Consider the following 20,578-nt stretch of genomic DNA (forward strand, 5'->3'; position numbering starts at 1 on the left):
CATCCTTTTTCTTTTGTACAAAACTAATATATACTGATTATAAGGAAAAACCATCTGAAATTACTATTAATATCATCCCTGATCTCCACCTTTACTCTGAGAGGCAGACAAGGAGCTGCTGCCATCTCCACTTCACCGATGGTGAGGACGATGACAAAGACGATGAGGATGACACTAACTACCTACATTTATGAAGCATTTACTATGTGCCAGGCACTGTTCTGAATGCTTAATCTGTATTAACTCAGCTTTATTTTTTCTCTTAGCACTTACACCTGCCATACTATGTATTTATTGGTTTATTGTCTGTTTCTCCTCCCTAGAATATAAATGCCCTGAGAGGAAGTAACAGGGACTGTTTTTATTCACATCTATTATACACCCCAGTACATCTACAAGTGCCTGGCATGGTAGGAGGCATTCAAAACCTGTGGAGTGAATAAACTAGTTTTCCTAACAACATGGCTGAGCCTTATCCAATACATTGAGGGCCTGAATAGAATAAAGAGCTGAGTGACAGAGAATTTGCTCTCTCTGCCTGTCTTCGAGGTGAGACATGGTCTTCTGCTTTGGACTTGAACTCGGGCTGGAACTTACACCATCAGCTCTCCTGGTTCTCAGGCCTTTGGACGGACTGGAAATACCTTCTGGCTCTCCAGCTTGCTGCCTGCTGATTTGGGGACTTCTCAGCCTCCACACCGCACGCATCAACTCCTTATAATCAATTTCTCTCCCATATCTATCTATCTATCTATCTATCTATCTAATCTATTGGTTCTGTTTCTCCCAGACTAATACGGATGCCCAGATTGGCTAAGTGAGCTGAGATTCAAATTCAAGTTCAATGTGAGTCCAGTCAATTCTGTTTCCTTAAAGCACAGCAGTCTCCCTGCTTTCTTAACCCTACTTTAGTTCTCTTTCACATGTTAAACTGAAAGGGCAGTTCATTAGTGGATTAGACTTAGAAAGGGAATTTGAAGATCTCGGTTCACTCTTACTTTTTAGCCCAATGAGTCCCATCTGTTAGATCTTTTTTTTTTTTTTTTTTTTTTTTTTTTTGCGGTATGCGGGCCTCTCACTGTTGTGGCCTCCCCCGTTGCGGAGCACAGGCTCCGGACACGCAGGCTCAGCGGCCATGGCTCACGGGCCCAGCCGCTCCGCGGCATATGGGATCCTCCCAGACCGGGGCACGAACCCGTATCCCCTGCATCGGCAGGCGGACTCTCAACCACTTGCGCCACCAGGGAGGCCCTAGATCTTTTTTTTTTTAATTTTAACTTTTTAGTTTTTTCTGTTGTTGGTTTTGTATTTTTTCATTTTATTTCTTTTTCCTTTTTGTTAGATCATTTAAATGAACATTTCTAAGAAGTACAGGTTGCCAGTGAGGCACATGTTCAATTTTTCACCTATGTTTTTGTTAAAGCAACATTAATGCCATTGATTTAAAAAAAAATACAAAGGAGCAAGTGATAAATGGCTTAGGTGCTTTGTGTTGTTAGGGTGGCATTAACATTTAGAGATCTTTGTTAGAGAATGGTTTCCCAAAACTATGGCAACAGAGATAAAATGACAGACCCGCAGAGGCTCTGGAGCCAGACCTGGACTTGAGATCCCACTCTACTACTTATTGTGCAATCTAGGCAAGCCTCTCTGAGCCTTAGTTTCCTCATCTGTGAAATGGGGATAATGATAGTAACTGCCTCATAGAGACACTGTGAGGATTACATAAAATAATGCGTGTGCTTAGCACAATAACTAGCCATATGTAATAAGCATTTAATAAATGTTAGCTACTTTGAAAGGCATGTCTAGTTACCTAAAAAATATCTCCCTTTCTCTATCAAATTAACAAAATCCTCAATTTTTAACTGGCTGTCAACGAGCTGGCCAACTAAAAGACTATAACTCCCAGACTTCCTTGAAGCCTGTGAAACTGTGTTTCTGAGTTCTGGCCAATGAGATGTATATGAAAGTGTTATATGGAACCTTCATTAAGTCTTCATAAGAGACAGAGGACCTGCCCTTCTCTCCCTTCTGCATTCTGTTGGCGTCTCCTTTCTCCATTTCAGGAAAGCAGATGTAATGGCTAGAGCTCCAGCAACTATCTTGAACTCTAAGAACAAAGATACAATTAGGTTTCTCTGAACTGTGTATTAGGAGGAGCCTGATTCTTTGATGGCTTTATGTAACCTCCATACCAGTCCTGTGCTGCCAACCTCTGAACTGCTTTTATGTGAGAGAGAGGTTAAACTTCTATCTTGTTTACGCCATTATTCTGAGTACCTCTGTTACTCAAGGCCCAAGTAATCCTAACTGCTGTGGCTGGCCCATGTGGTAGGTTCAAAACCACTTTGAGGCCCTGTTTCTGTAAATAAAGGCAAGGTTGAGGCAAAAATATAGAAAAGGAGATGCATGTCTTCAAAGCCTTTCCTCTCCTTCCAGAGGGCACTCAGATGCCACCATCCTCTCTCTCCTGCTCAGAGGTCCAGGCCTTCGTGCCCCATGGATACAACCCGTTCTCAAAGAATCTGATAAATCTCGGTTCATTCTAAGGTAGAAATGATCATAAGGCATCTCTTTGTATTTGTCCTGGGCATTTGTATTTTATTTAAGACAAAGCCTTCTGATAGAATGCTTGGAATAATCAATAGACCTGTGAGAGAACTATTTTGGGGCAGGGAAGCCCACACATAAGGCTACTGCCTACCACTAAGGTTGGACTGTAATTTAATAAAAAGCACTCCTCTGGTTTAAGGAAGTTAATGTACCTCTCAAAAAGGAGCTCACCTTCAACTCCCAAGGAGTATCAAGGGTTGTGAGAAAGGGAGGAGTGAATATTTGTTTGAAAAGGCAATTAAATAGCATCCTCAATTCCCTTAGGCTACATATTTTACACTTTACTTCAACAATCATTATTACGTCATCAGTCGTAAAAAATTCTATGCATGATGCAACTCAGAAGGTAATTTATTCGTGACCAGTCAGTGGTTGAATAAAGAACCTAAACCGGGCTTCCCTGGTGGCGCAGTGGTTGAGAGTCTGCCTGCCGATGCAGGGGACACGGGTTCGTGCCCCGGTCCGGGAAGATCCCACATGTCGCGGAGCGGCTGGGCCCGTGAGCCATGGCCGCTGAGCCTGCGCGTCCGGAGCCTGTGCTCCGCAACGGGAGAGGCCACAACAGTGAGAGGCCCGCGTACCGCAAAAAAAAAAAAAAGAACCTAAACCGCATTCCCCCAAACCTTGGTCCCCTGTTCAAACACTCCTCACTTTTTCTTCCTTTCTGAATGTAAACTGAATATATATAATGGATAGATTTCATTTGAACATGACAGAATTTATGTATCTGAATTTAAATTGCAAGAGAGACCATCTTTCAGAGTAAAAAGTGTGTGTGTGCGTGTCTGTGTGTGTGTGTATAATAAGACGGTCTTTCCCCACAGAACATGACATCTGACCTCAAATGTGCATGCTCTCTGGTTTGGTTAAAGTAAAATTATCTCCCAAGAGCTCAAAGTGATCTACAGACTACCTAATTAAAACCTCACTGCCTGTCTCCTCTATGCCTTGATTCCTCAACTGATTCAGAGATTAAATGACTGACGGTTATTTAAACTCTGGTGACCTTTTCTAGAATCTGGCTCCTTCAGGCTTTCAGACTGATACTGATGAGAGGTTTGAGGAGTTATCAACTTACTTGATTCAACTATAGAGTCTCCTAGATGTCTAATTCCACTTGATAGGCTGAATCCAGGAGAAATTTCTCTATACACATCCCTCACTGAGATAAAATTTTCATGACATTCTACCAAATTTTCTTGTATTCAACAGTCAAGTTTATCTTTGCCAGTGTTGCTCTGACTAGTATTACTAGTTCCAGACCATAAACAACAGGCTCTTGTTTATGATGCCATGACAACCAGCAGATTTATTTTTTAAAGTATTAGAGAATGATTTATATTTCTAGGGAAAACAATGCTCAAGCAAAGGGAACCACAAGGAGAGTGCCATGAAGCCCTCATCTTAAAATAGTTCAATGGAAGAAGACAGAATTTCTTCTGTGGAAGTCTCAGAGGCACAATGCTGATTTAACTTTTAAATTCTACATCCAGGATTTCTAGAAATGGTTGATACCTTAGGTTATCAGAAATTAATAAATCACACCAAGCGTGGGCTAATAAATGGCCTTTTATATGGATATGACCTTATAACATGAGGCTTTTGCACATAAAGTTAAAGGTTTCTGAAGGAGGAACAAGCAATTAGATACTGTCAAGTTAATTCAAAAGCACAGGTGTAGTAAACATGCTGCATAAAAACAAATTTATCACACATGTAGAAAAAAACCTGGAAAGTGGATTTTATAAGAATATCACTCATTTTATAAAGTTTAAAACTACAGGTTCTTTTAATTAGCAAGTATCAATGGAGCATTAAAAGCAATTTAATTCACAAAACTGTATTTTACACACTTGCTTTTTAGGAACAAATGAATTTGTAAATCAAGAAACATATTTTAATAAGTTTCAGGTTTAATTTGCCTGTAAAGAAAAATTCAAATAATCTTATGTAATGAAAATGCAAATATCTAAAGTTAGAACAAATTAACATTACTCAATTCTCATTATGTTGTTCTCTTATAAAATAAAAACTCGTCAAATTCCTCCAAAAGGAATTTGTATTTAATAATATGATCATTAATTGTACAACAAAATATACATAGGCATATGACTAATCATTGATTTTGTTTTTTAATAGTTAATCATTTAATTTCTTCTGATTATATGCATTAACCTGAAAAAACTTAAATTCAGAAAAGCAAACTATTGCCAAGAAGGAAAAATAGATACCCCTCCCCCTCAATACTCTGGAACTGAATATATGAATAGATCACATATAATCCAACCATATAAAAACATTCTTTTTGGGACAACTATAGTCCAGTTTCTTAAAGTGTTCTGACTGCATATACATATTTACTTGAAACCGTCTCATGCCATCTATCCACTCAGTTCCACATTTCAACCAGACAAGCATCCATCAACACTCTAGCTTGGAATGAGTTCTAATAAGAGAAGTGTTTCTGCAAACCAGAATTCTAAACCAAAGATTTTTCCAAAAGAAAGATTACGTGCTTACCGTATAGAGCTCGTTAAGAACCTTCATTAAGTCCTCATGAAGTTGGAATGCAATCTCTTTGCTCTGCAATGAGAAAAAATTAACAATATTAAAAACTGTAACAGAAACTTGTTTCTAGATGACTTACATCTTAAGAAGTCCACTGACTGAAAATAGAAGAATGTGTATAACACAACGGAAGGCCAGCACGACCCTGATACAATGAACATCTTTGATCAAATGGCCCTTTCTAAATACTAGATGTGTGCACCAATGGTTACCACTGGCTGGACAGAAGCAAAGAAGTGGACAGTGTGAATGGCTCTCCCACCATCCAAATCAGACTTTATCAAGAGCGAGAAAAAGGAGGGTGAAGCACCGTGCTTGCTCAGAAGTTGAGTTGCAGAACTTAAGTCATGAAAAGATGAATTCCAGCATCTTGCTTCCCATCTCAGTATCATCACAAGGGAATTTTGCAGTGTGAGTCCCCAGAAGCTTAGTTAGAAACCAAAAGGGAAATTTACTCTCCCTTTCCAAAATAACTATGTGACTGACTACAAAATTTTTTTTTAATTAAAGCATAGTTGATTTACAATGTTGTGTTAGTTTCTGGTGTATAGCACAGTGATTCAGTTATACATATACATATATATATATGTGTATATATATATATATATGTTCTTTTTCAGATTCTTTTCCATTAGAGATTATTACAAGATATTGAATATAGTTCCCTGTGCTATACAGTAGGATCTTGTTGTTTATCTATTTTATATATAGTAGTTTCTGTCTGCTAATCACAAACTCCTAATTTATCCCTCCCCACCTCTTTCCCCTTTGGTAACCATAAGTTTGTTTTCTATGTCTGTGAGTCTGTTTCTGTTTTATAAATAAGTTCATTTACATCATTTTAAAAGATTCTACATATAAGGGATATCATATGATACTTGTCTCTCCCTTTGACTGACTACAATTTTAATTTTAAGAAAACACTTTCATGGTAGTGAGTTGGTAAGGCCACTTATGCTCCACATACTTTTTGCCTCTGCATTTATTATTGTTATTTTTTCATTAAGACAAAAAAGAGAGTTTTACTTTTCCACTCAGTGGGTAAATGACAGCATTTAAGATATTCTTCCCTAGGCTAATTTTGAGGGTTTGACAGAGGAGTATTTGAATATTTTTTTTCAGCAAAATCTGTAAGTTAACTTTAAAGGAAATCATATATCCAAATTACTTTTCTTTTTTTTTTTTTTCCCTGTTTTGAGTTCAGTACTTAGTCAGGTACAGAAAATGGAAAAAAAAATGTGTAGCATGGCTTAATCTATAGTTTGAGACAATAACAACAACATCCAGGGTTCATTTCTGTGTCTTCTACTGGGCTGTCAGGACTGGGAGAGTAAGGACCATATCTGTATCAGCTCTGCGACCCCAGTGTCCTGCACAGTGCTTGGGCACGAGGCCAGAACTAGGGTGAGGCAAGTGAGGTGCCGAGGGTATGGAATTTAAGAAGACACTAGTCCAGGTCCCACTTGGGCACAAAGGAAGCTTCCAATCAGCACTTGCTAAATGAATCTGTAAATAAATTGAAATACTGTTGTTTGTGTGATTTGCTGAAGTAGTTACTGCCTTTGGTGAAGGCTGGTCACCGGTGAGAGGGCAGAAAAGAAAGGCCCATAGACCACCCTTAATAAAATCAGAGGATCTAGATGAAACACAGTCCATCTGCCAACACTAGGTCATTGGGTTAGGCCTCCCTTAAAAAAGGCCACATGTGGGCCTCCCTGGTGGCACAAGTGGTTGAGAGTCCGCCTGCCGATGCAGGGGATACGGGTTCGTGCCCCGGTCTGGGAGGATCCCATATGCCGCGGAGCGGCTGGGCCCGTGAGCCATGGCCGCTGAGCCTGCGCGTCCGGAGCCTGCGCGTCCGGAGCCTGTGCTCCGCAACGGGGGAGGCCACAACAGTGAGAGGCCCGCATACCGCAAAAAAAAAAAAAAAAAAAGGCCACGTGTGCTGAAGCAAAAATTTGTGAACATAAACTAGTGTGGGAAGATGACATCAGAGCAATAGCTAAACTTTGAGAAATTCAAGTTTGTTAGCTGCATTTGTCCCTGGGTTTTCTTGGAGTGATAAAGGGTGCTGGTGTTTATCGAGCTCTGAAAGATTTAAAATCCCTACACTTGAGTTAGAGATTTTATGTTTTGCTATGTCCCTGCTATGTGAAGAGGTGGGTTAAGAATCACTGAAGGGTGAAAGGAAAGCCACAAGTGAGCAAATGAAGCCAACTGAAACTCATTTTATTTCCCTTAAATCTTGGCTATTCTGACTATATACATTACACTGCAATCTCCTATGACTTCAGCTTGGTGTTATTTTAATATCATATTTCATTCAAGGATCTGAGCTACCAATTCAGAACTCTCTAATGGGATCAAAGGCTACCAAGTAACTCTGCTCAGCTGCCCACATTTCAGGTAGCAAGTCCAAAAAGAAAATATTTCTTGGCTAAGACTTTAGAACAATAACCACCCAACTCCCTTAGGTCCAATTAACTGCAAGCCAAGAATATTTACGATCAGATTGAACACTTGGGTTTGGGGCGATAAGGGCCTGCTAAACCAGCCAAGTCAAATATCTTACAACAGCAAAAAGGTTCTTTGTACATTTCACATTTTACAAGATTTCAGGTAATGTGGTAGAGGAAGTCTGGCAAAACAGACATACTGTTCTCTGCTGAGCACACTCACATTTTTGGTTCACCTTTCCTCAGAAGCCCTGAAATATAAAAAATCTGTCTGGGAGGCAGTATAGAATAACACTTCGAAGCAAGGACTCTGGAGTCAGAATGCTGGGACTGAAGTCTCAAGGGCTTTGAACTCCCCTGTGCCTGAGTTTCCAGATCTATAAAAGGAATGTAGTCATGGTACCTAAGTCATAGGGTTGATGAGAGTATTAACCAGATGACACATACACAGAACTCAGAATGGTACCTAACACACAGTAAACATCCCACAAATGTTATAATTATTTAATTCTTTCCCAGACACTGTAACGGTTAACCCTCTTGAGTGAAAAGCCCACATGGTATTCTTCCTTCTTTTGGTCTCTATGGACACTTATTCCATTGACTTCCACGTAGAAAGTGCTTGGCAGACACTGGTTGAATTGAATTGGATGTCCTTCACCCCACTCCCCATTACCCTGGCCTTTAGATCCACCCAAGTGACCCCTGATTTGGAAGCGCCTCAAGTATTGTGCTCCAGCCCTTGAGCCCTTCTTACATCCATACACCCTTGCCACACACGTACACTGAACTTATCTATGTTCCATTTTCGTGGGTATACTACTGGTGGTACCAGATGAATTAATCAAACATCTACTAGGAAATGGATAATTCCTCAAGCCAATGGGATAACATATATACAAGTCATGAAAGAGGCCGTTAAGGAGCCAGGCTTCAGTGGGAACTTTAAATTCTGTGAGAAGTTGGTGGCAAGTTATTTTCAGGTAGGTAGAGCCCCAGCTACCCTCATGACACATCACGGAAGTTTCCGCCTAGATGTTCGCTTTGAATGACAGTCTAAACTCTCCATGGCCTATTAGTAGCCTCGAAATTAACCATTTTCTCCCTGCCCTGCACCACTCCTTTTGCCTGCAAAAACTGTTAAAAGAATTGGGCTGTGCTCTGAAACACTAGACCATGTGACTGAAGGGTGAAGCATGAATTTGCACACCCTTTTGTTCACAGATACCCGGGCCAGACAACATCAAGTCCTAGTCTGAGTGCTGGGGGCCTGGTCCCTGTCCCCATGGCATAGAAGCAACGACAAGATCACCTCATGTTATCCCCACCCCAACTTTAAACATGTCTCCAATTTATTACAGTAACAGTGAAAAACAGTCCTTTCTTCTAAATATGACTCTGGACCCAAAGAGAAGCAATCTTAAAACAAAACACATCTGCTGTGGCACACAGGATGCTGACATACTCAACTAATGCACTGAAACCCTTTAATTAGAAAATATCTGAATTATCAAAAGTCCATCAAAATTCAATAGGTTTAAGTATACCTCTGGATTCTATTTCATTAAAAATTTGAAAACAGTGAGAGCAGACCCTTGACCCTTGACCAAGAGCTGCTAGATAAGAAAAAGGATACGGGTATTAAGGAAAGCAATCAATGTTCCTTTTGTACAAGAGAAAAAAATAACTTTATGAAATGATATATGCTTGAAATAAAGTATTTTTCATGTTATTTGCGATTGGCTGATTAAAATTACTTTTGCACAGGGAAGGAGAGTCCCCTCCAACTGCTTCAAGTACGGAGTTGAAAAAGCGAACAGTTTTTTTTCCCCCCATTCTGTGGGCCTATATAAGTTCAAATGATGGTAAAAACTTCTAATGCATTGCAATAGGATTCTAGGATTCTGACCCAAGGGGAAAGAAAATGGTTAGAACTTCCATTCAGTTGACATTGGGGAATGTGTAAACCCAGAGTTGAATACCAAGTCAATTTCTAATTGTTTCCTATTTATTATCACTTTTATGTTTCAGACAATTCAAACATAAGTCCAAAATGAACAGCCCCAAAGTTTCCACCTTTTTTCATTATAAAAATGAATTAAGTGTATTAAATAATATTGGAAAAATAGAGAACAGAAGGCCAAAACTACCACCATTATAATTTTTTTTTTTTTTTTTGTGGTACACGGGCCTCTCACTGTTGTGGCCTCTCCCGTTGTGGAGCACAGGCTCCGGACACGCAGGCTCAGCGGCCATGGCTCACGGGCCCAGCCGCTCCGCGGCATGTGGGATCTTCCCAGACCGGGGCACGAACTCGTGTCCCCTGCATCGGCAGGCGGACTCTCAACCACTGCACCACCAGAGAAGCCCCACCATTATAATTTGATGGGTGTATTTCCTTCAAGTTTATTTATCTAAACAGAGGTGTGAGTTGTAATCATTCTATAATAATAAAGTATCTTTTTTCTACTCTGCTTTTTTCCAGTTATCATACATTTTTCCATGTACTTATATAATTTTTAGAACGTTATTATTGATTAAAATAACTACACAGTGAATGTATATTAACCATTCTTCTATTATGGTTTCCAATGTTTCCACTATTTTCCATCAATCATTCAATTACTTACTTATTCATTCAGTTTCACCTATATATATATATATATATATATATATATATATATTTTGTGTGTGTGTGTGTGTGTGTGTGTGTGTGTGGTACACGGGCCTCTCACTGTTGTGGCCTCTCCCGTTGCGGAGCACAGCCTCTGGACGTGCAGGCTCAGCGGCCATGGCTCACGGGCCCAGCCGCTCCGTGGCATGTGGGATCCTCCCGGACTGGGGCACGAACCCGTGTCCCATGCATCGGCAGGCGGACCCCCAACCACTGCGCCACCAGGGAAGCCCTCACCAATATATTTTAATCACCCTGAACTATTATCATGAATGCTGTTCTAAAGTCCTATCTTGCATTTTGCGCTGTTGCCTTAGTGTCAATTCCCGGACATGAAATTACCAGGATAAAAGTATTGACATTTTAAAGACCCTGGATTCACATTGGAAGATTACTTTCTAAAAGGGTTATAATGAATTTATATCGCTTCCAGGACAATAGTGTCACTCATGCCAGAATCTGGGGTTCATCCAAGACTTGCTTCTTCTCCTTGAAAGAGAAGCCACCAATCCTATCTATTCTGGTTGATCTGTTTTTCTGTATGTCATGAGAATTTTTTTTAAAGATAAAGACCTAGGGAACTCCCTGGCAATCCACTGTTTAGGACTCTGCCTTTCCACTGCAGGGGGCACGGGTTCAATCCCTGTCGGGGAACTAAGATCCTGTAAGCTGCGTGGTGCAGCACCCTCCCCCCACCAAAAAAAGATGAAGAGCTAATTATGTCCTTCTTCTGATTAAAACCCATCAAATTCTTGCTATACTTTTTTCAGGATAGAGTTACAATTTCTTAAATCACTCATAACTTCCCCTGTCAAACTAGTCTACCTTACCTTCCACAAATCTCAAACCACATCCTTTAGCCTGATAAGCTGCTCAGTCCCAGGTTCTACTTGCACATCTCTGCCTTCCCCATGCCGTCCTCACTGGCCTAGTACAATCCTACATGCTACTACTTTGTGAAAAGTTTCTTGTAACTTTTACCTTGTGCTTCAAATAAGGAAATTAGACCCTCCCTTCTTTGTGACTGTATAATACGTTCATTCATTATCACTTCTAGGCTGTATGATTTAGTGGTTAGTTGTTCAAACTCTAAAACTGGATGCCTGTTATCAAACTCTCTTGTCTGTGCATAAGTTAAATAATTTTGTGAGTTTCCTCAATAGCAAAACAGAGATACCCACAGCCTCTACATCGCAGGGTTTTATTGGGATGGTCCTTATTAAACACTTAACACAAAACCCAGCACACAGTTGAGTGTTAAACTGATGCTGCCCGTTATTACTACGCTCATCATGTTTCTTTTTCTCTTCATAAACAGAGGGTTTCTTTGAAAGCAGGGACTGTGTCCTAATCATTTTTGTGTTCCCAGGGCCTGCCGTGGTGCCTGGCACACTGTAGGTGCTCGATATACCTTGGATGAATGAATGGGACCCAGAGCTGAGTAAGGCATGGCTTCCTCCCTCCAGAGTCCACAGACTCATGGAGGAGCTACATGTGCCCGAACAGCTTCCCATACAGAGCACTGTGATAAGTGCTACACTGGGTGGACCCTGGCCAGTATCTCTATTCCTGGAGAACAGCAGGTTTGCTCCCTGGAACCTCCCAGAAAGGGGAGAAAGGAAGGCAGAACAAAGAGCATAATTAATACAACCATAATTGAGTACATTGGGCAATCGATCAACTGATCTATATGGTTGTATTAAATGACCAATTCAGAGGGCCTCTGGCCTCTCACAGAGTTATTTTTAAAGTAAATCTATTGTGATGACCAGTCAAGGAATCCTGACCTTATGCTGAGTCAGAGTGAGACTAAGAGAGAAGAAGGAAAACCAGATTAAATATTTAATGAGAGGGCTGCAAATGATTATAGTGCCTCACGCTCAGTGAGTTTTGGATGTAAATTCTGGTTAAAAGGGTCAGGCCGGGGGCTTCCCTGGTGGTGCAGTGGTTGAGAGTCCGCCTGCCGATGCAGGGGACGCGGGTTCGTGCCCCGGTCCCGGAGGATCCCACATGCCGCGGAGCGGCTGGGCCCGCGAGCCATGGCCGCGGAGCCTGTGTGTCCGGAGCCTGTGCTCCGCAACGGGGGAGGCCACAGCAGTGAGAGGCCCGAGTACAGCAAAAAAAAAAAAAAAAAAAAAAAAAAAAAAGGGTCAGGCCATACCTCTACAGTGTGTGTGCTTTTAAATTTCCAAAACCTCGTGTTCATGTGTCTTTATAGATTCTCTTAATTCATGTAAACTCTGAAGATAGCAGCAACAGCATCCCCCAAAATGCCTAATGGAAAAATCTGGGCTGGGCTTAATGGCCTGAAGCAAGCTATAATATTTAGAGTAGTTGCACATTTCCTTTCTATCTGTCAAGGGACATGGATTTGTACTTATTAAAATCACAACTAAATATCAGTGTATGGAATTAGCCTCACGATCTACTGCATTCCCAAGGCGAAAAATAATCAACATTCTTTTAGACAAAACTCCATGACACTAGAAAATGTGGGAAAGTTAGAAAAAAAATCATAGATACAGGGGAACCAGAGCTTCATTTTGAAACAAGACAAAACTTAACCTTAAAGGAAATATCTGGGGCATCTCCTAGAATATTTACTAATATAACTGCTAGGCAAATGTGGCATTCGACTGTGCTCAGCCTGTGAGCAGGCAAAAGTGCAAAGTCACGTACACCAGTGTCACTCATAACCACCCAGGTTTAAAGAGCACTTGAACAGACAGATTAAGTAACTCAAGACTGAAATTTTAAATCCTACAGGGAATAAAGTAGATGAAACAATTATTATCATTTTCAGCTTGCACTTCCTTAACTCTTCAAGAAACACAATTTTTCATGCTAGGGATATTTCTCTACTCAAAATGGCGATACACTGGAAACACCATTTCAGTGCCTCTAGAGGAATAATCACTTAGGCATAATTCTCAGCAGTGGATATAAACAAACCTACCTAATTAAAATTAGAACGTGTTATGAAACTCTGGTTAAGACTGTAATATAATTAACTAAAAACTATCAGAAATACATTTCCAGACCACTTTTCAATATGCTGAACTTAACAAAAATGTAATAACTCAGCTTTATTAATAATTCCTTAACAATTATCATAATAATACATCGTCTTTAGTACATGAAACTGAGTCTACTAGTTTATCACTAAAGACAACTGTCTTTCTCTCCTGTGACAGGTGTGATTGTGCAAAGATCCAGTGTGACCAAAAGCTTACATCTATGGCACAGTTGGCTGGGGTTATGAGTATAACCTGTGGTGAAGCAAACTAGACCATATTGTGTAGGGAACCCATGACCTCAGTCTTAATAGTACTGTGGTAAGAAAAATCCAGGGACTGTTTACAAAACTAAATAAAGTAAGTAGGAGATCTGCTCATTTATAAGTCATTCATTGAATTAGTAAGCAAAAGGCAGAGATTCTTTGAGATACTGATAAAAGTTCATTTATTCACGTACACACTCATGCATTCAGTCATCCATTCTACCAGTTTATATGAGTACCTTCTATGTGCCAAAGATAGAAAAGTGGTCTTACATTTTAGTGAGAGAGGTAAACAAAACAATTTCAATTCAGTCTGATTTATGCTTATTCAAACAATTTAAGTCAAGTGAAATTTCTCTATATAACTCTTGAACCAAGCCCAAAATTTAATAAACCAATCTTCAAGAATTTATCCTAAATCAGAAATTTCCTTTAAAGATATATATTTATCCTAATACTAATAGTACCATCTCAGAACTACAACTCATTAATTGGTCTATAGAATTAACCATGTGTTTAAGTAAAGGTAGCTTAAGGAATAGAAAGAAAACAAAAAACAAATTCCCATGGGGTAAGTGTCCTGTTCACCAAGAACTTGGTTCCTTGAATACTACCAGAGAATTTGAGAAAACACCTATGGCTAGTAGGCAAATGTACATGGGGTGACAGCCTACTTGAAGCAGGAAAAAACAAACCCCAAACCATCAACATAGATCCAGATTATTGGTCAGATTATTTAAATATCTTTACTTCTCTGAGCTGTTTCCTCATCTGAAAAATGGAGAAGATTCCCATAATATACTCCCTAGGGTTCTTAAGAGGATTAAATGAGATATCCATTGTTACGTGCTTAACAAGGTGCCTGGCACAAACCAAGCACTCCATAAATGTAACTGTCATGTCACTATTATCAGCTCAGCATCATATCCTTGTTTCATTTCATGAAATCAGCCTCCATTTTTCTAAATGCTAATGTAACAGTCTACTCATAGCAACTTTCAAATCAGTATGTCTCAGATGGTCACTTCAACCTAATTCAAGATTTACTTTCTAGAATACTTGTGTTTGACATACTATTATACCAAGGAGGATAAAGTCTATTCCAGAGAACACTGCAAAGCTACAAGGAAGCAGAACTCTTAATTCTGAGCAAGCCCTTGCTGACTTTAGACTGTTAGGTCTTCCTTAGAATAAAGTAAAACTTGTCTCCACTTTAATTCCACCAGTCAGTCTTAACTGTTATAGACTTGTAGAGCTAGTTAATCTAAGCCATCTTCTACATGACAGGTCTTCAAATATTTGAGACAGTTACTATTCCTAGCTAAGGCTTACTTTCTCTGTACCAAACATTCCCACTGTCTTCAACTGTTCCTTATATGACACAGTTTAAAGAAATGAAGAGAGAATTCTCTTTGCCTCCCAGATAACTTTCACTGTCTTGGAGCTAGTGGCATTAAGGACATATAAAGTATTTCTTTATACTTCAAGGGGTAGAAGCTAAGATCCTGGGAAGATCAGGAGGCAACAAACACCTCTCAGTGACTTGCATTTGCTTGCAATCACCCTGTTTTGCCGTGGCAGTCCAAACCCACATCTGCATAGTTAAGGTAAGCCCAAGAATCCTGGAATCACTGTTAGCTTCGTTTTTTTTCTCCAACAGGCTAAAGAGCCATCAGATAAAGGAGTAGAAGCCTTACAATCTGATTAGGATGGACTGAATAAGAATGTCCTGGTTTTGAATTTCCAACAGACCTTTCATAAAACAACAAAAAGCCATTTGATTCATTCTTGATCTACATGGATGAGATCTTTTTGAAGACAATATCATTATAAGTATGGAAATACTCTCTGGCCATAACTCATGGTAGAGCAAAAATCATCACCCAGATTACTAATGCACCAGCTTCCTCACTAGGTTCCCCAAGACTGGTTTCTTCTCATTCCAATTTACTCCTCACAATGCTCTCAAAAAACAAAGCTGATTATGCCATATCCCTGATGCAAAATCTCTCTTGGCTTCCTCAGTTGCTTAGATGAAAACATACCAGTTCCTTAAACTGAAAATCAAAATCCTTCCATGCCTGCAGCCCTCACCCCCAACCTGCCTTTCTAGATCACAGGTAGCTGTTATCCCACTATGTACAGTTTGCCATGTCATAGGCTATACTCCTAATCCCAGCCGTGTAACTGATGTGAGCTTTAGGTCCAGGCCAAAAAGAGGTGGCCTAAGATGACAATTCACTTCCGTTAAGAGTTGTGAAGATGCGGCCAAGAGCCCCACCTACCGTCATCTTCTCCTAGCATCATTTCCTGGATATGTGCTAGTCTTGATCAGAACCCCAGGCCCTTGTCCTGTGCTGTTCTCTACATACATATAGAAGAAGGCACTTCCCCTAATTCCTCTGTAAAACCTCACCAAGTTTAAGACGTTGATCAAATGCCACTCTCTCTGTGAAGCCTTTCTCCATTTTCCTAGGCAGTATGCCTTACTCAATCATCTGTGCATTTGTGCTCTTGGGTCCTATTTCTGTAAGAGCAGTTGCCAACTTATAATGTAATTTTTATCTCTATACTTCCTTTCGTTACTAGATTATAAGCCCCTTTGGAATACTAATTGAGGATTTGTGTCTTACTTTTGTGACCCTAGAACCCACCATTGTGCCTGTCACATAACGATAATCAATAAAGGTTTGCTGAATGAATAATGAAATAGAATGTCTACTCTGTTTTGGAAAAGAGAACTGATTTCAGTAAAGCTAGGTTTCAGAAAAAAAAGGAAATGAGAGGAAAAGTAGAAGTTGCAATGAATTTGTCATGACTGGTCAGTGTAATTATAAGACCTCGCCAAAAAATAAAAGACTATTTTAGCAGCCCCTTGCAATCTCTATCTTTAGAGCTAAAGAAATGAAATTTTAATGGCTATGTTTACTCAAGCCAGTGCACTAAGCCAATTATGGTTCTGTGTTCACTTGAAACTACCAAAGTTTAAAAAGTAAAAGTGGTGCATGTATTTATTTACTATTGTTATTGAACATTAGTGGGTTTTCTCAATACATATAGTTCATATAGCCAGTGTCAAATTTTGTTTTAAGTTTCTAGATTGATCTGACAAAGTATTTAGTTGGTAAAATTTCTGCTTGTTTCTATTTAATTGCCTCTCTAACAATGAGAAAAAAATGTTTCCCTTTGATTGAGATTTAAAAGGTACTGAAATCAATCTGACAACCACATTCAGTGTTTGTTTGCAAGTGCATATTTTTGGGTTGCTATTACTCAAGGTATCACAAGAGTTTCTTAATCCAAATATTTGCTCTATGTGCAATATCCCCCAATATGGCATTTCTTGCAGTTGCTGGAAATCTTTTAGAATCCTACCATGTGAAATTAAACAAAGTCTTCAAATGGTAAGAAACGCTGGCTAGCAACCAGAGTACTGTTCTCAGGTTGCTTCAGACTTTGTTGATCTCAACTACAGACACCTCGACCTAAGGTAGGAATGTTCTCTCCTCATCAGTTCTTTTAAGAATGTAGTTTCCTTCTTGGATGAGGAGAATGGGTAAGGATTCAGTGTTCAAGGCTCTTTGAAAATGAACTTTCTTAAGTGCTGATCTTTTATGAATAACTGAACCTAAATAAACCTGGTATTGAATATATATATATATATATATATATATATATATATTTTTTTTTTAACTTCTCTTGATGGGAGATGAGAGACTGGGTGCCTTTGACCTACTCCATATTTGTTAATTTAATCTAGAGTTGTAAACCCTGTAATTGATATGTAAACCAAATTGGAACATTTCTTTTAAAAAAATGTTTGGAAAAATGGAAAACTCAAGTTGGATTAATGGTTCTCAACTTGGTCCAATTTCCCCCCCAGGGGACATTAGATAACATCTGAAGGAATATTTGGTTGTCAAAACTAGTAAGGTGCTACTGGCATCTAGCAGGTAGAGAAATCCACAGTCATCCAATTGTTCTTCCATTGGTAGTGTGTTATTTTTCTCTGGCCGCTTTCAATATATTTTTCTTTGTCTTTAGTTTTTGGTTTGATTATTATGAGTGTAGGCATGTACTTCTTTGGATTCATCTAGCTTGGGTTTTGCTGGCTTCTTGAATGGGTAGGCTTATCTTATTTGCCAGATTTGGGAAGTTTTGTTGTAATTATTTTTTCAAATGTTTTTTCTACCCACTCACTTTCTCGTCTCCTCAGAGACTCTGCTGACATGAATATCAGACCTTTCAGGATTGTCCCAACACTCCCTGAGGCACTGATTATTTTTCCCCCAATCTTTTATTCTGTTGTTCAGGTTAGATAATTTCTGTTAATCTATCTTTAAGATGAACTGAAACTAATCTCTTCCCTCTGTTATCTTTATTCTTCTATCGAAACCCATCTAGTGGGTTTTTAATTTTGGTTACTGTACTTTTCAGTTCTAAAATTTCCATTTGGTTCTTTCTTTTTTTCTTCTTTTTTTTTTTTTTGCTGAGACTTATCTTTCCATTCGTTTCAACAGTATTTGCTCTCACTTCTCGGAACATTTTTATCATGGTTGCTTTAAAAGTCTTTGTTAGTTAATTCCACCATTTGTGTCCTTCAGGATTGGCCATTTATTGATTGTCTCTTCTCATGTCAGCTGAGGTTTTCCTGGTTCTTTGTATGCTGAGTAATTGGGAATATACTCTGGATATTTTGAATATTATGTTATGAGACTCTGGGTTTTATTTAAACCACATGTAGAATGTTGATATTTTTGTTTTATCAGGAAATCAACCAAGTTGAATTCAGGATGCAAATTCTGACCAGCCTTCTACAGGGTGTGGTTTCAATATCCATACTGTTTCCAACACCTTTGTAGCACTATTTGGATCTGACTTGCATACGCACCATTCAGTGGCCAGTCTGGAGCCCAGGCAGTGGTCTATCCCTTAGTTCAGCTCCCAAAGTCTTTGGTAGGTATACTGCTTAAGATCAAACCCAAGCATGTGCAGGTCAGGAGAGAGCCCAGGAGTTAATAAAGAACTTCATGAGATTGCTTTTAAAATCTACACCCTCTCTGTAATCTCCCTAGTACTTTTTGGTTCCTTTGACACCCCCTTTCAGTCCTCAGCCCAGAAGGCTGGCACTTTAGTTATTCCACCCTGCCACAGACTTGCCATGACTCATTTCTCCTCTGATTTTTCTCTCTTAGGAAGTAGACAGCATGTGATAGTGCTGCTTAAATCCAGCCCTGTCAATACTGGGTCTTCTGAAATACCTTGAAATTTCTATTATGTGGCTGACACTTATCTCTGGTTTCTAATACAGATGTAAGTATTCATTATTTATTCATTCAATAAATATTTACACGGTATCTACTATGTGCTAGTCACTGTTTCAGTGAACAATACAAGATTCCTCCCCCTCAGAAGCTTACATTTAAATTGAGGAGAGACAGAAAGTAAACAAATATTGAGTAAATACAAAATATGGCAGAAAGGGTTAAGTGCTGGAGAGAAAAATAAAGTTAGGGAAAGGAGATGGGGGTATAGACTTCCTTTCAGAGTAAGGTGGGAACGAACAGAGTGAGCAAAGAAGTATGGGATCTGCTTGAAGGTAAAAGGACTGTTCCAGTCTTTCCTATTTATACATTTGATTAGTCATTGCAAAGAGAACTTGGGAGGTAAGGCTGTTGCAGCCCTTGTGCATGCCGCCATCTTGCTCAGAAGTTCCCTGATTTCATGTCTTCATTTTAAGCACCTGAATACTGTATATTCAAAGCACAGTTTTCAAGTGCACTTGGAGAATAGGCTAATTCTCCATTAATAAACAGCATTTCGGGCTGAATTAGTTACTGGATATAGTTCCCCACTTCTTTGTGGTAAACACTGACTGGTGTACTCGGGGCCAAGTTTCTCTAAGGTTTTAGTTTACAATGAATAATTGTTTTCTTTGTGTCTTATACAATACGTTCATTGTACAAAAATCAGAAATTACGAAAAATCAAACAGAAGAAAATAAAAGTAACTTAGAGGTACCCATTTAAAATAATTTTGGTCTATATACTTTCAGATTTTTTTTTTTTTTTACCATAAATAGGTTTCAAGTGTTTTTGGAAACTATTCTCAATGTAATTATGGGTTCAACTACTACATCATGCTGTGCGACAAAACGTCCAACTTAGCTGACCTCAATGACCTCAGGTTTTTTAACGTTATATCACTTTCCAAGAAGACAGACATATAACATTTGCTTAATATATTTAAAAGTCTTTAATGAAGCTTCTAAACTGATGCGGAATGCTCTTATCTAGTAACTCAGCTGCTAAATTTACGGCTAGGTCAATCACATATGTCCTGTTGTCACTAAATAATAAAGGCAACAACATAAATACAAGAAAAGCAGCACTGACAGCTGCCATTTATCTATGTGCCAGCCATCCTGATAAGCAATTTATAAATACAAACTAAAAATAGTTTCTAAAATATTTCAGAAAAGCGCATCACTGTAAGAAATGATAGTTTGGTTTTGATTTACTTCTAGAGAAATGAGCTAACCATAGGGTTGATAAAACTCAAGAGAACCAGCTAGTAGCATTAGCTTGAACGACTCTCACTTATTTAACCACTCCCCATCAATTATTAAGCTGTCCCTTGAGGCCACCAGAATACCATTTAATTCTTCTGCTACACTGCACTGAAATGCTTTGAAAAAGTTCCTCTTGTTATATTATTTACCACTGTTGCATCAGCATACTAAATCACATGTGGTAGCTCTCTGCTAATAAACAGTCAGTTTATTTTTCAGGGGATAGATTGCTCCTTGGTAAATCACAGCCATGACCATCTTTACTCCAGAAAGGCAAAAAGTAAGAATTTCATCCAAAGCATGAAATTCTAATGCCACCCTCTGGCCTAATAATTCTACTTCAAGGAATGTAGCATAAGAAAAATATCAAAGATGTGTGAAAGATTTAAATGTCCTACAACGGGAAAAGCAAC

General features: G+C 39.1%; 1 protein-coding gene across 1 annotated transcript in view; it reads right to left on the bottom strand.

Annotated features, from left to right (window-relative positions):
- SRGAP1 (SLIT-ROBO Rho GTPase activating protein 1) overlaps positions 1-20,578 on the bottom strand; it is a 283,402-nt gene that overhangs the window by 113,983 nt on the left and 148,841 nt on the right. The window contains exon 4 of the mRNA XM_060112684.1: positions 5,137-5,199. Coding sequence (XP_059968667.1) covers positions 5,137-5,199 — 63 coding nt within the window. The remainder of the gene's footprint in view (positions 1-5,136; positions 5,200-20,578) is intronic.

The sequence above is a fragment of the Mesoplodon densirostris genome, chromosome 11 (assembly GCF_025265405.1).
Source record: "Mesoplodon densirostris isolate mMesDen1 chromosome 11, mMesDen1 primary haplotype, whole genome shotgun sequence".
In the NCBI taxonomy this organism is placed as follows: domain Eukaryota; kingdom Metazoa; phylum Chordata; class Mammalia; order Artiodactyla; family Ziphiidae; genus Mesoplodon; species Mesoplodon densirostris.